Source organism: Corvus kubaryi, unplaced genomic scaffold, assembly GCF_017639235.1.
Source record: "Corvus kubaryi isolate FWS band 111438036 unplaced genomic scaffold, C.kubaryi_AGA036_p1.0 65040, whole genome shotgun sequence".
NCBI classification, from domain to species: Eukaryota; Metazoa; Chordata; class Aves; order Passeriformes; family Corvidae; genus Corvus; species Corvus kubaryi.
In genome coordinates this window covers 1-13545 of record NW_024581715.1, presented here as the reverse complement: position 1 = coordinate 13545, position 13545 = coordinate 1, and the positions used below count along the sequence as shown (strand labels likewise).

The window sequence follows — 13545 nt, the reverse complement described above, 5'->3', positions numbered from 1 at the left end:
GGCTGGGGCTGTCTCAGCTGAAGGTGACACGGAGGCAGTGCCCATCTGGTAACACTCAGCCACGCCGGGCCACCCTCACTGCCCAGACCTCTGGTGCTGCTGCATTTCATAACCCGATTACCACAGACTTGGGTTAAATTCAGACAGATTGCCTACCAGCAAAAGGCTCAATATCCCATTATCAGATTTGTGAGCCCGCCATCCCTCTTCATTTAGGATGTAATAGAAAGTGTCAGCAGTGTCCTATGGACTTCGGCTTGAAAATGAGTCTTGACTATGCAAATCGTAAGTGCATTGGGTGAAGATACTCCACAGAATCACATGCAGGACAACAATTTTAAAACAGTTTTTTATTTAAATATTAAATAAAACACATCAACTAATCATTTTGGTGTACACCTCTCATTTTAACATAAGAAATAAAATGATTGTTCAGTCATGATAAAAAATAAACTATACATCTCAATTAAACCAATCACGTAGTGTCTTTAAATACCCTATTGCATTGCAGTCTGCAGAACAGCACTGTCAAGATATCTACAAAAAAACCCCAGACTTTTAAAATGACCTCTTCTGCTCCAGCAATAATTCCAAAGAGGTTCTACAGCAATTGGAAAAGAAAAAAAAAAAATACTATGAAAGTAAAGTGCTTGTCATTGCTCAGGACAGGAAACAAAAGAATCTGTGGCCTTTAGATCCCTGGCATTAAACAAAACACAAATTGAGGAGGAAATTCTGTGGTTTAAGTACGTGTGCTACCGCTTACAAAACTGAAGGCCAAATTGCTGCTTTGTGACAAGTTGGCTTCTTCTTGCCCTCCTCTCCAGCCATCTCCATGCAATCTCTTTTTTGGGATGGGTTTTTTGGGGGGGGGTGTTGTTTGGCTTTTTTCTTTTAAACCCACACTACAAATGAGCATGAGACTTTGGTGTTTTCTCTGCTGCAAGGCACCACTCATTAACAGGAGTTCAACTCGAGCAATTTTCTGTCACTTTGAAGCTTCCAGACCACGGAGCAGCAGTGGCAAGCTGGAGATGCACCAATACAGACACACAGACACAACACACAGATGAAGAGGTCATTTATGGAGAGCCACAGACAGAGCCACACGACATCTTCAACCCTTCCTACTCCCACCAATTAACCTGGTCAATCTTTGGCTTTTTTTTTTTTCCTTAAAAAAACCCAAAAACAACTAAACAAACCAAACAAAAAAGAAAACCCAAAAAAAAAAAAAAACCAAAACAAGTCTCTATATTATTTGCAAATGTGTAATACTGCAGGTTGCATGAAGCCAAGGTAACTTGAAGGCACCCTGTGTCACACTAGGGAGATGGGTCCTTTAAGCATTTAGACAGAACACAGCCATGCTCTGACACTCGGATGGCAGCTCCCAGCCAAGCTGTCTCACTGCCTGCTCACCTGCTTCCAAAGTTTGCATGCCCTCCCCAACTCGTGTCTGTAGGAGCACAGCCTGTCCTCCCCTCTAGACCTCAGCATAACCTCCAATGACACCAACAGAAGTCATGGTCTGCCTCGGCAGGGGAGTTGGGGTTTATACCAGAAACACAACAGAAGCATATTACAAAATATAAAAAATAACTAGTGTTATATTGTTTTCTGCTTCCTATTTATATACATATACAGCATTAAAAACCATACGAAAAACACCCATCTAATCCAAAACCTCGTTTTGCTAATATGCCAAAAAACAAAAACCAACTAAAAACAAACACCCAAAGATTGTGCTGTTTTACTCACTTTTAATACAGTTTTGTTCAGAAAAAGCTGTACTCTGTTAGAGTAGAATTCTGTTCTAGCCTATTCCTTTTGTCTTTGTCAGTATATAATTATAACCTCAATATTGCACATTTCCCCAAGAGTCAGTTCTGTTTGGACCCTGATAATGAAATGCATAAAAACATAATTAGCAGCGGAAATAACGATGTGCAGCACTAAGAAATACCCCTCAGGCAACTTTGTAGGCAACCTCCAGAAGGGCTTTTTAAAAAGAAAACCCTTCCCATTACCCCACAGGTGCTGCTGCTTCCCTCCTCAGTGCCTCGGCAAGAATATGAACAAACTTAGAGTTTATAAAGAGATTCCTAAAGATTACCCCGACCAACAAAATATAGGCATGTGTGCACCTGTGTGGATGTACACACTCCCAAACAAACATCCCTGCAAAAGACCAGGCATTATGCAATTTGGATCCTCATTACCAAGGGATACATTTCCAATAGTTACTGCTTCTGTACTAATTAGAAGGGCATGCTAAGCTTTTCCAGCTGATGTATCAAGCAAGAAGTTCACAGTTTTCATTTAAAGTATGTGTAACTGGGAGGTGTGGAATGGGGATGTTGGTTCCTTTAAATAAAATGAGCGTTAACAGGAGGGAAAAGGAAAAACAACAAATGGCAATGCTTCCATTTTTGTCTCCTATGAATGCATAATGCTTCATGCCACTGGTTTTCTGTTTATTTTCTTTAAAAGAGGTAATCATCGTCACAAACCCATAAATGAATATTGTGAGAAAGGGAGGCTCTGGTCCCTTCTTTGAAAAGCCTCTCCCTGCTGTGTCACCACTACTGACAGCTGCTAATCTTGCATAACAGCAGAGCTGTATTGGTCTGACTTGAGTACAGTACCGAAGAGTTCTTCCCCAACCACATCCCTCCCTGCCCCCACAAATGCCCCACCCATCTGCCCCATCATTATTTTTTCCTTTAAAAAAAAAAAAAAATCAGTTTCTATTCGTATTTGTTCAGTGCAAGAATAGTAGAAGCAAAAAGACATACATATTGCTTGTTTCAGTCCTATAAAGTTGCCAGCTTTCTGAGCCAGACAGCCTCTTCACATACTTCAAAATTTATTGCTTCTGAGAGTCACTCGTCCCCACGCCGCCAGCCAGCCACGGAACAGTGCTGAAAGTTCCCCGCAACGAGAGCAGCCTGAAGCTCTCACTTGACCAGCACAAACTTCCCCAGCTGGCTGGAAGTCAGGTCCTCCATCTCACAGTCCCCGTGCTGCAGAGCGACGGCGTCGTAGCTCGGGGACGGCGCGGAGAAGCTCTGCTGCGGGGAGAAGGTGGCGGCGAGCGGGGGGACACTGCTGCTGATGTACAGGTGAGTGTCCAGCAGGTGAGCGGCCGACGACACCGGAGACACACTCACGCCAAAGAAATGAGGTTGGAGCAGTTGGCTGCTGCCAGCAAAGGCCAGCTCAAACGAGTTCTCTCTTTGCAGCTCTGACAGCAGAATGGAGTTGGAGGCTTTGCAGGTACCTGGCCCGTCAGAGGAGGGGATGCCACTTGCTGCAGATGTCTGGGAAGTCTGGGGACAAGCTGTTTGGAGTAGTTGGTGATGCTGGAACTGGAGCATTCTGGACAAAATCCAAGGGGGAAGAGGTTAATTTGCATTGCTAGGATAATTTCATGCTTTATTCCTTCCTTTCTTGCCCCTAACCTTGATCATAACTTTCCCCTTTGTTCCCTTCTCTCGATCAAACCCCTCCTTACCCCAGCCAGTACAATCAAAGCAAGCTGCCCATGCCAGGTTTTTCCTCATTCTGTAGAGGGCAACTATCACAACCAAGTTTATCTGGTCACGATTTGGCCACCTAATAATAGATGTTCTAGAGACAATGCGTGCAGATAAACCGGAAGCTCAATTTTCCATCTTGCTTCTCTGGGAACGAAGAGGTGCCACCACACATGACATTTGAGGCCACTGGAACTGTGCCTCCTTTGTGGGCTGTAACTTTTCCAAATTACAAGGTCTCGCTTCCTTGCCATGGGAAAATTACAGGAGGAGGCAGAGGAGGAAAGAAGTCATTCCCAAAACTAACAAAGAAAAACACAGCTTGCAGTAGGGAGAAGCAATGTTTTCCCCCACACTACCAAACTGCTTCTCAATTCAGCAACCTCCAAATATTTGGACATCGAGATTTTTGAGTGGAATTGCACATCCTGTGTTACATGTGCCAGGGCAGGAAGCCACAAAGGAAGCCAAGCAGTTTACCCACTGCCACACAGAAAAGATGGAGCACAGGAGCCCCCAGTGACCAAACCCCCAACCTCTTTTGTTGTGTTTACCCCTCCTTGCTTACCCCTAACCCAAAGTAAACCCAACGAAAAGACAGCAAAGCTCCTCCCTCACCTCTGCTGCTGCAGCACCTCCTCCAGGAGGCTTCTCCCCTCTCTGCTGCTCCCACTGCTGCTGTACATGCAGGTGTTGGGCTGTGTGTGCTGGAAAGGGCTCATGGCACTCCTTGCTGCCCGAGAGGAGGAGGACTGACACACCTGCCGAGCAAAGCCTTTGATTTTATTCAAGCCAAGGAACCCCTTGGCTCGAGCATTCTTCCGCAGCTGCTGCCTAAAAGCCTTCAAGCCTGTGGGACACGAGGAAAAGAAATGCACTTTAATCCTCCTCAGCGTTTGCCTACAGTACAGATCAGCCTTTCTGGGCACTGCCCTCCTGGGTGTGAGAACTGGGCTACAAGAGACTCCAGTTCACGTTCACCCTCTGCCTGGTGGTCAGAACAGGATTTAGGGAATGGAACAGGGACTGGGACAGCTGCACCCTTGTGCGGATGAACATGCACAGCAAAGGAAAAGCCGGAGAGAAATCGTGACGTTGTGCACTCCATATTTTAGGAGGAAGGTGGAGCCTGCCATCCCACTCACGGCAGCAGAAATATCTCCATGGGCAGGCTGCATCAGTGTCTGGGAACCTTTCCTCCAGGCACCTTCCTCAGGGCATCCCACCCTCCCTCAGGGCCCGGGAAGACAAGAGGCAGAATATCCAGGTGTCCGGCCTCAGCGTGGGCAGCAAGTCTCCCTGCACCCTACCCTTTCCCAGTGGCTGTTGGGAGGGTGCAATTCCTCAGCAACAAAGTCAGGAAGACATTACCTTGAGTTAATGAGGTATCAGATGCTCTCCTTCCTTCTTGGAAGCTGACAGGCAGGAGAGAAGCACCTCCCATGCAGCCCTGGGCTTGTAACACGGGAGCGTCAGACTGGGAAGCGAGGAAAGGCGACGTCATCCTCGCTGTGGCCGGGCTCCCCGTCATTACTTGACCTGCCAAACAGCTGCTCAGGGCCACTGAGCTGTCATTTGAAGATGAAGTAAGGCAGCTGTCTGAACTAGTTCCCTCTGTGGGGCTGGCAGAGGAGGAAATGACTATACCTATGGAGGGGAAGGAAGGAGAGAGAGAACATTCCCAAGATGAGTCCAGGAAGGAACAAACATGACATCAGAGCCTTCTGCCCACCTACACTGGCACTGATAAACAGCCGCAAGCTGGAGAGGTGTGCAGCAACTCGTGTTGTCCCAGGGCTTGACTCCAGCAAGGGGTCACCAACAAATAACCTCAGTTTGGGCTCTTGTCCAGCTGGCAGGGCTCTGCCAGCAACGCCAGCATCACCAGGCTGTGCTGGATCAGGCACAGAGCATTTCTTTAGCACAACCAGGATTATTGTTTTGTGAACAGTTGTGCTTATTGGCTGGTTCACAGGGTCTGCGTATGTACCAAACACGATTAGTGAGAAGAAGTTTTTTGTTAAATTCAGGTACTTTCTCCTCCCCCAGTACAACAGCGGAAGCAAGCAGGCCAGGTTTGTGTCCTGCTTGTGAGCACACTCCCCTCTGAAGAGATCTAGATGAAATACAACAGTACAACTTCTCTTCCCTAAGGGCCCTGCTTACCTGTAGGAAGACAGAACTGGGGAGGGCAGACCTCTTTTCTAGGCTTTCCTACCCCAGCCAAGGTAAAATCAGCACATCCTCCTTCATCATTTGGGCTCTATGGCACTCCTCCTCTGCTCTTTTCCTCTGCCTACAGACACCCTTCATCTCTCCCAGACTTACTTACATGGAGGGACGTGCTGGTAGAAATGGGTGGTCACTTCAGCCAGGGTGTGCCTCCTGCTGGTGTTGCTGGGGATGCAGATGGGGTGGTCATATGCCTTAATTTCATCCTCCAGCTCCTTCTCTTGCCTCACTTCCTCACTGATGGTGGTCTCCAGCAGGCTGTTTGGGGAGATGGAGCGGTTCCGGAAGAGCCCATTGAAGTTGGTATCCACAGGGAAGAACACAGGCTGGAAAACATGCCAGATCACAGACTTCAGGGTCTTTTGCTCATTTCTGAACTGCCTTTTAATACTCTCCACAATTCTGTGGCATGTCTTCAGTAGGAATATTGTTTGAGAGGCTATGGTGACACCATGCCCAAATGCCAAACAAAACGTAGGAGGGAGACAACAACAGTCACAAACATTGTTTTGGATTGGCAGAACAGCGGAAAAAAAGAAGCAATGCACAGTTTAGCTGGGAACACCAACCTGTAATGGGTTGCTTATGTCACAGTCCATTTCAGCCTGCAAGGATGGCTGAATCAGGCTCTGAGGTTGCTGGTAAAGCAGAGATGATCGAAGGGTTTCACTAGTGAGACTGTCCTGAGGCATCTGGAGAGAGAGCAATGCACAGAAGCCATCACACACACTGCTCCACATGACTTTTCAGATACTGGAGAGTCACAGAATCTCAGAGCTACCTTCCCTGCAAGCTTTCTCCTCATGCTTTCTATGAAAACGAACAAAGCTAATCCATCAATGCCAACACAAACACAGAACTCCTCCTCCTAAGTTAGGCAATTTAACTGGAAGTGCAATTTGCAAAGGCACCCAAACCACACTTTAAAGAGGGTGGGGGCGAAGAAAATAAAAAGAATGTCAGAAAAACACATTAAATGACTCATGGAGTTCTTCCGAGGAACCTACAGGATATGCAACAAAGAAGCATAACCAAGCCATGCCTAAGAGGGCAGATTTCCATGAGAAGTCTAATCTTGTGGCTCATTATTGACCTGCACTGGAGGCAGACTATTCTTTGGACCATGACATGACCCGCGGTCACTTCCTAGGAAACAGGGCATTAATATTCACTCAGCCTCCTGCTGAAGAACAGCAGGCTGTGTCCTGTCAGAGAGCACCACTGCCAGAACTGGTTTTCAGAAGCCTGGCAGTTACACAGAAAGGAGATCCAAAGGCCCCGGTGCCTCTCCTCACCTCAGTGTTGGTGATCTCGGAGCTCCTGGGCCGCGGCTGCCGGCCGGCTGCCGGCCGAGTGGACACCTGGCTGCTCCGGTACTCCTTGAGGCGCTCCAGGAGCAGGTAATAAATGGCAGCAAAATGGTTGTAGCTGCTGTTCTGCAGAGACTGGAAGACATTGGAAGGGCCTTCTGAGTTACAGGTAACTCAGGAGATAAGCAGCCAAAACTCATCACTAAGGGCTCAGGGTAGCACGCTCAAAAAAAAAAGCAAAATCCAGAAGGGCGGTGAAGATTTTATGCTGTGACACCAGATTAAGGCCAGTCACTAAATGACACATGACTGCACCACTGGCATTCCGGTAGCCACTGAAGAAGAATCTAAAGGGCAAGAACTCACCTCTACAGTCCTCTGCCTGTCAATGCCAAGGGTTTGCATGATCCCGAGGACCTGCTCGTTGTAGTCGCCCAGGTTGGAGTTGTAGTTTTGCATGGAGAAGGACAAGGACTGCTGCTGCTGAAGGGTGGGGTCAGCCTGCATCCACCTGTGCTGCTTTATTTGGGAGATGGTTATCCGCTTGGTTGGGTCCACAACCAGCATCCGTCGGATTAGTGTTTCACAGTCTGGGTGACAAAGACAAACTCATGAGCAAGGGGTAAAAATAACATCCCAGCCCCAGGTCACTGCTAACAACACTTCCCAGCAAGTTTAAGATGCCTATTAAAACAGGAATTAAAGGTTTAGGAGTGGCTGATGCCTGATCTGACTATCAAATATTCCAGACAGCACAAGAGATGTCCACATACATATCATAAAAACAACACCTCACTGCAGGAAATGAAGCTGTACTGGATATCAGGTGGCCTTGCACCTCGTACAAGAGCTGGTTTTCAGAGGATGCAGGTTTAATGGCATTACATCTACATAAAATAGGTCAGAATGTAGTACAGAACCCCATCCCATACAACTTCCTGGTCCATATATACTGCTGATTTACTTGTAACCAGGAAATAAAGCTATTCATGGCTACAATTGATAAACTTCAGACTTCAGCAGATAATCTCCACGTGACAACAGAGGCACATTCACTCGGTTTTGAAACCAAATCAGAGAGAGGTGATAACACTCTTCAGTTTCATGTTTCTCATCAGACTGTTGGAGTTCTCAGGAAACACTGCGAAGTCCCACTATTTCTGCTCTCCTTGGCAGCACAGCCACACTGGAATACACCCTTTCTGCATAGCTAAAATACCTTAGGAGAACTACACCCATCTCAGCACTGTAGCCTAGTCTCATTAAAACCCCATTTTCTCTCTTTTCTGAGTGATTATTTCTCCAGCTAGGGTGTCAAGTATCTTTGTAAATCCATAGGGATACTCAAAGAAAGGAAACTACAGCCTTTTGGATGCACCATAAAGCAGATCCCAGAAAAGAAAACGTGTTCTGCCCTACAGAAACTACTGAATATATAAAGACAAAGTAATTGCCAGTTGCAAACAGGACAGCTACTCCTTTATAGCACCTGTTCTAACATTAAGGATCTGAAAAAAAAAAGCACCTTCAGACATGAAGTACGGGATGCGGAACCGCCCCTCCAGCACTCTCTGCCTCAGGGTTGGTAAATTGGGTCCATCAAAAGGCAGAGAACCGCAGACAAGGACATACAGAACCACCCCAAGGCTCTGCCAATAGAAAACAGCACAGCACATGAGTGACTCCAGGAAAAATGACGATTTTGAAGGCCCACAGACCCTCACAAAGTGTGAAATGCAGGTTCTGAGGAAGAGCAAGCTCACCCATATATCAAGGTGAGGTCCTTCGTATTCTTTGCCTTCAAAAACTTCTGGAGCTGCGTAGGGTGGGCTTCCACACCAAGTGGAGAGGGGCTCTCCCGACTTGTAGAAGTTTCCAAAGCCAAAGTCTGAAACAAAGGTGAAAATCTGGGGTAAGAAAACAACACTCGACCACTAATATTTCAGAAGTAGCAGAAAATGGATAGAAAGGAACAGATGTGTTGCTTTGTTTTCTGCCCATTCATTTAAGCTATTCCCTTCAGTTCACAAAATCTGTTCTGAGAAATATCTGTGACTACTGTTTCATTTTCAGTTACACAAACACAAATACACTTCTAGGATCATCCTAGGGAGACCCAATGTGACTACATGCCTGATGTTCTTTATGAAGTGACCTCCTGTTTCCTATTACCTGCTAATTTGATATTCATGTTAGCATCTAGCAGGAGGTTCTCTGTTTTGAGATCCCTGTGCACAATGTGGTGGCTGTGACAATATTCCACCGCTGAGAGAATCTGCCAGAACTTCTTCCGCGCTTCGCTCTCGCTCAAGTGCCCATTGGAGGTCAGGTGATCTGCAAGACAAAATCAGAGAGGATGTAGAAACACCCCCAGGAAATTTTTCATAATCCTGCAGGTGCTGCACTTGCTGTTTGACAGCTGACAGCACAAGCCCTGGGTTTTAAATCAGAATATGTCTGTTAATCAGGAATGACAAAGGCATGGTTTCTAAATCTAAGGAACTGTGAGCTCCATCAGTGAGGACTTACCAAACATTTCTCCATTCTTTGCAAACTCAGTAACAATATACAGCATATCCTTTGTCTCCATAACCTGTGAAGTCACAAGAAGACACGATTAAAAAAAAAAAAGCAGAGCTCTATAGTTTCATTTATTCTTCTGTGTGAATTCTCAAATATATCCATTCAAATTTATATTTGCTGCAGCAGCTGGCAGTAAAGGCATCTAATATTGCACCACAGTTCTCTTTCCAGGCAAACTGCTAATGATAAAGATAACAAATCAAGGCTTATGTGCCTACATTATACAATGGTTTCCCAGGCCATTGTTCTTCTCACCATTACCATGCTACCTAATCTCCATAAGATAGTAGACGAGTGTTTAGATAATTTTATACACTCCCCTTTTGTTATATATAGTTTTTTGCATATATAGTTTTACAATTAATGTGACATACTTTGAACATGCAAAGACACTTAAAAGTTTATCTAAAGTCGTCTTTGTCTCAAGGCTGGTGGGGGCTCAGATCAGCAGAGAGACCTGCAACCGGGACAAAGCAAGAAGTGGTATCAGATCCCCTGCTCCTGTTTGGAGTTGGCTGGGACATGGGGAGCCTCCTGTGCAAGTGATAACAGGCTGCTGTTTGTGTAACAGCAGTGCTTGATGCACATCAACACCTGTCAATATATTGCCTATCAATCTAGTATCAACTTGCTTTGATATTTCACAATTTTTGCCTTTGAAGGGAAAAAAAAAAAGAACTAAAATCCAAACAATGAATGAGAAATGTTGAGCATTTCGAGGTTCATCTTCAGTTACCACAGCACATCTTTCAAATGTTGCATTTCAGATTTTGGAATACAACATTTCCCTGGAAACATTTCCCTCTCAAGGAGCAGATATTTTGTTTTGGAAGGAGGAGGCTCACAACAGGTTAACAATCCAAAAAACCTCAATTCTACTTCAAAGGCTGTAACTTCCAGGCTCCCAACATGTAACCTTTTTCAAAGACTCTTTCCTCCCCTCACTACAAGTACACACAGACATGAAATGAAAATAAACAAACAAGGAGCAAAGGAAGAGAGGTTCCCAGTTTAAAAAACTGAAGGAAAGTGTTCTGGGAAAGTTGCCAGCTGGATGCAATTAAGACGCGGTGCTGAAACTAAAACAATGATGAAATAATAATACAAGAACACACACCCTACATTGGTATGTCATCTAATTCCATCCCTGCTTCTCAGCCTCCACCAAACAGGTAAAGCATCAGTTACAACAACAAAGAAAAGAAAACTGTACTGAAAAGAAATTATGGTCCACTACCAACGTCATTTGCTGCATCAAGTGAAGTGGTTCAACGAGATGGAATTTAACCTGCTTTTCTAAACGCTCTGCAACAGTATTTTCACCCACATCATTCCACTGAAATGAACTGAACCAAACTGTTAGAATGTTTCTGTATGTCCTATACTGCCCCATGGGCACCCCTGACGTCAGCTGTTAACACAGAATCATTTTTGTTATGATGGGTAACACTATAAATACAAACACTTCATGTGTGTCAAGGTCTTTCAAATAATGCCTTTCCTAAGCACCTGCCTTACTGGCTCTTCAGCCATACATGTTAATTAAACTTTTTTGTTCTTTTTTTTTTTCTTCTTTTCTTTTTTTTTGTAAGCCAACAAACCCAGCAGTAAGATTCCAGCTGATAATACTGTTTACTACTGCACACGGACTTTCAGACCTGCTGCTTCATCCATCTCCACCTTTCCTCCCCGTGCCCTTTTAGACAGGTCCAGAGAGACTGATACCTCTGCCCTGCTCATGGCAGGGGCTTGCACCAGATGACCTTTAAAGGTCCCTTCCAACCCAAACTGTTCTGTCATCTTCTTCCTAAATCCACATGGCATTATTTGAGATGATTAAGAGGAACGTACACCAAAGGCTACTTAGATCTAACATTTAGAATTTGCAAAGCAGTCCTTGCTCACAAGGCAAGTGTGATCCTGTTTTCTGCACAACACATTCATTTGTTCCTACGGTTAAAAATATCCATCAGTGCAGAAACTGAACAAATCTAAGCCAAAATTCATGCTGTGAAACTCTGCAGGGGAAAGATACTTAAAATTCACTTTACAAACTACACAAACTGGAACAGAACAACCAAACAGGTAATTTTTTGCCATATTCTAAGATACCAACATTTACCACCTTTTCCTTTTTCACTAATCGAATTCTTTGATTAAATTTCCACTTAGACTTCCTACTTAGATTAATTTGGTTTAATTATTGGTGATTTTAAACCCCTTCCGGTTAACTTTAGTTAACTTTAAATCCCTTCCCTTCAACTTCAGTGCTTCCCTCTCTACCACCAAACGTGAGTTTAAGTCTTCCTCTTATCTAATGCACATAAGAAGTTCCAGTCCTCTAAACTGGGAAAAGCAGAGGAGACAGGAAAGGCAAGTTAACCATATAAGTTCAGATAACCCATTCCTCAATCTGAAACAAACGTCAGCCTGGTTTCAATTGTCAATTTACAGTGCATTTTGTCAAAAAGCTGTCTAATGTACCAGAATCTTGTTCAAAGAATGAAGAACCACTTTGAAGACACCCAGTTTATTTCTATTGCTTTTCAAAAAGAATTTCAATAGCATTCTCTGCAAATATTGGATATAAAAATCACCTGCAAGAGAAGACCACAAGCGTATTTTATCTACGTGCTGCGCTTCAAAGCTGAACTCTTACCTGATATAACTTGATAATGTGGGGATGATTCAAAAGCTTCATTATCTGAACTTCTCTATAAATCTTCTCCAGGTTGCTTGGATCTAACCTTGTTTTGTCTATTATTTTTATTGCAACCTGCAAATTTAAATAATACAAACCCAGACATTACAAAACAGGTACTCTCACTGTTAAAATATCTTAAAAACAACCAAAAAAAAATACACACCCCAGCACAAACACATCACTCACAAAATCCAAGTAAAGTAGCTTTTAAAGTAGCTTTCAAAGTACGGACTTGACAAAGCTGATTCTGTTTTTCTGAACCGCACAGAATTCGCGGAACAGAATGTTTTCGTTTTTCTTTTCTACGTCAAAGGATTACACGTAAGGTAGCGAACACAACTGCAGAAATTAGCACTGGACAGGATTCCGTAAATCTTTTAATCCGTCCCATACCAGTGAAAAACAGATTCCTGTAACAGACTATCTCCTACTGTAGCGGCTGAGGCGATTCTGACATGCACTATAAGTATAAATACGGCTGCACGCCCATGAAAAAATTATTTCTGCAAATAACACCCCAAGTCCTTTGTTCTTGAAGAACACTGAATGAAAAAAAATAACCCAAAACATCTCAAGTCTTCAAGAGATCCTTTATTTGCAGGGCATTTTTAGCAAACTAAGAGTAACTCCACGAAGCTACAGTAGCACTCAGAACTGCGGGCGCTGGGCTGGGTTTTTTTGCATATATTCTTGCTGAGTTTTAATTTTACCTAGCGGGAAAACTTGCAGCCCCTGCGAACCGCGGCATCACCGGGGGCGTGCGAAGGAAGCAGAGCCCGCGGGGCTGCGCGGAGCCGCCGCGCTCCCTCCCCGCGCCCCGCCAGCGTTTCGGTCACCCAACAGAGCTGCCCCCTCTTCACCCACCTGCGTTTTGGTCACCCTGTGCCGGGCCAGCTTGACCACGGCGAAATTGCCTTTCCCCAGGGTCCTCTCGATGTCGTAGAAGCCGACTCGCAGGGGCCGCTGCTGGCCGTGCGCGGCCGCGGGCGCCGAGGCGAACTCGGACATGATCACCATGGCTCAGGCGGGGGGCGGGCAGCGCTGGCCGCGCCTCAGGACGGGAGCATCCGCGCAGCACCTGCACGGACACGGCACCGCAGCGCCCGTCAGCCGCGCTCCGCCGGCCCTGCCCGCCCCGTCCGCGCCGCCGCCGGCCCCGCTCCCCCCGCGGCCGCGC

General features: G+C 45.4%; 1 protein-coding gene across 3 annotated transcripts; it reads right to left on the bottom strand.

Annotated features, from left to right (window-relative positions):
* Nucleotides 1-335: 335 nt before the first annotated feature.
* Nucleotides 336-13528, bottom strand: LOC121672919 (serine/threonine-protein kinase SIK2). Of its 3 annotated transcripts, XM_042045842.1 has the most exons (13): nucleotides 13233-13528; nucleotides 12324-12440; nucleotides 9611-9674; nucleotides 9254-9415; nucleotides 8845-8969; nucleotides 8607-8730; nucleotides 7448-7671; nucleotides 7067-7216; nucleotides 6341-6463; nucleotides 5872-6097; nucleotides 4911-5186; nucleotides 4158-4389; nucleotides 336-3381 (listed from the first exon to the last, which is right to left on the bottom strand). In XM_042045842.1, exons 1-13 carry the CDS (start codon nucleotides 13383-13385, stop codon nucleotides 2961-2963), a joined length of 2397 nt encoding a protein of 798 aa, XP_041901776.1. In that variant the 5' UTR covers nucleotides 13386-13528; the 3' UTR covers nucleotides 336-2960. The 3 variants fall into 3 exon arrangements, with proteins under 3 accessions (XP_041901776.1, XP_041901778.1, XP_041901777.1); XM_042045844.1 differs by lacking the exon at nucleotides 4158-4389; XM_042045843.1 differs by lacking the exon at nucleotides 12324-12440 and having other exon boundaries at nucleotides 13233-13518.
* Nucleotides 13529-13545: the final 17 nt, after the last annotated feature.

Bases quoted from the DNA above. Each gene is read 5' to 3' on its own strand.
- LOC121672919 (XM_042045842.1), bottom strand. From the start codon at position 13,385: ATGGTGATCATGTCCGAGTTCGCCTCGGCGCCCGCGGCCGCGCACGGC. The intron at 9,416-9,610 runs GTAAGTCCTCAC...TTTGTCTTGCAG, and splicing joins AAAGAATGGAGAAATGTTTG to ATCACCTGACCTCCAATGGG. The intron at 8,970-9,253 runs GTAATAGGAAAC...CCTTTGTTTCAG, and splicing joins CATGAATATCAAATTAGCAG to ACTTTGGCTTTGGAAACTTC.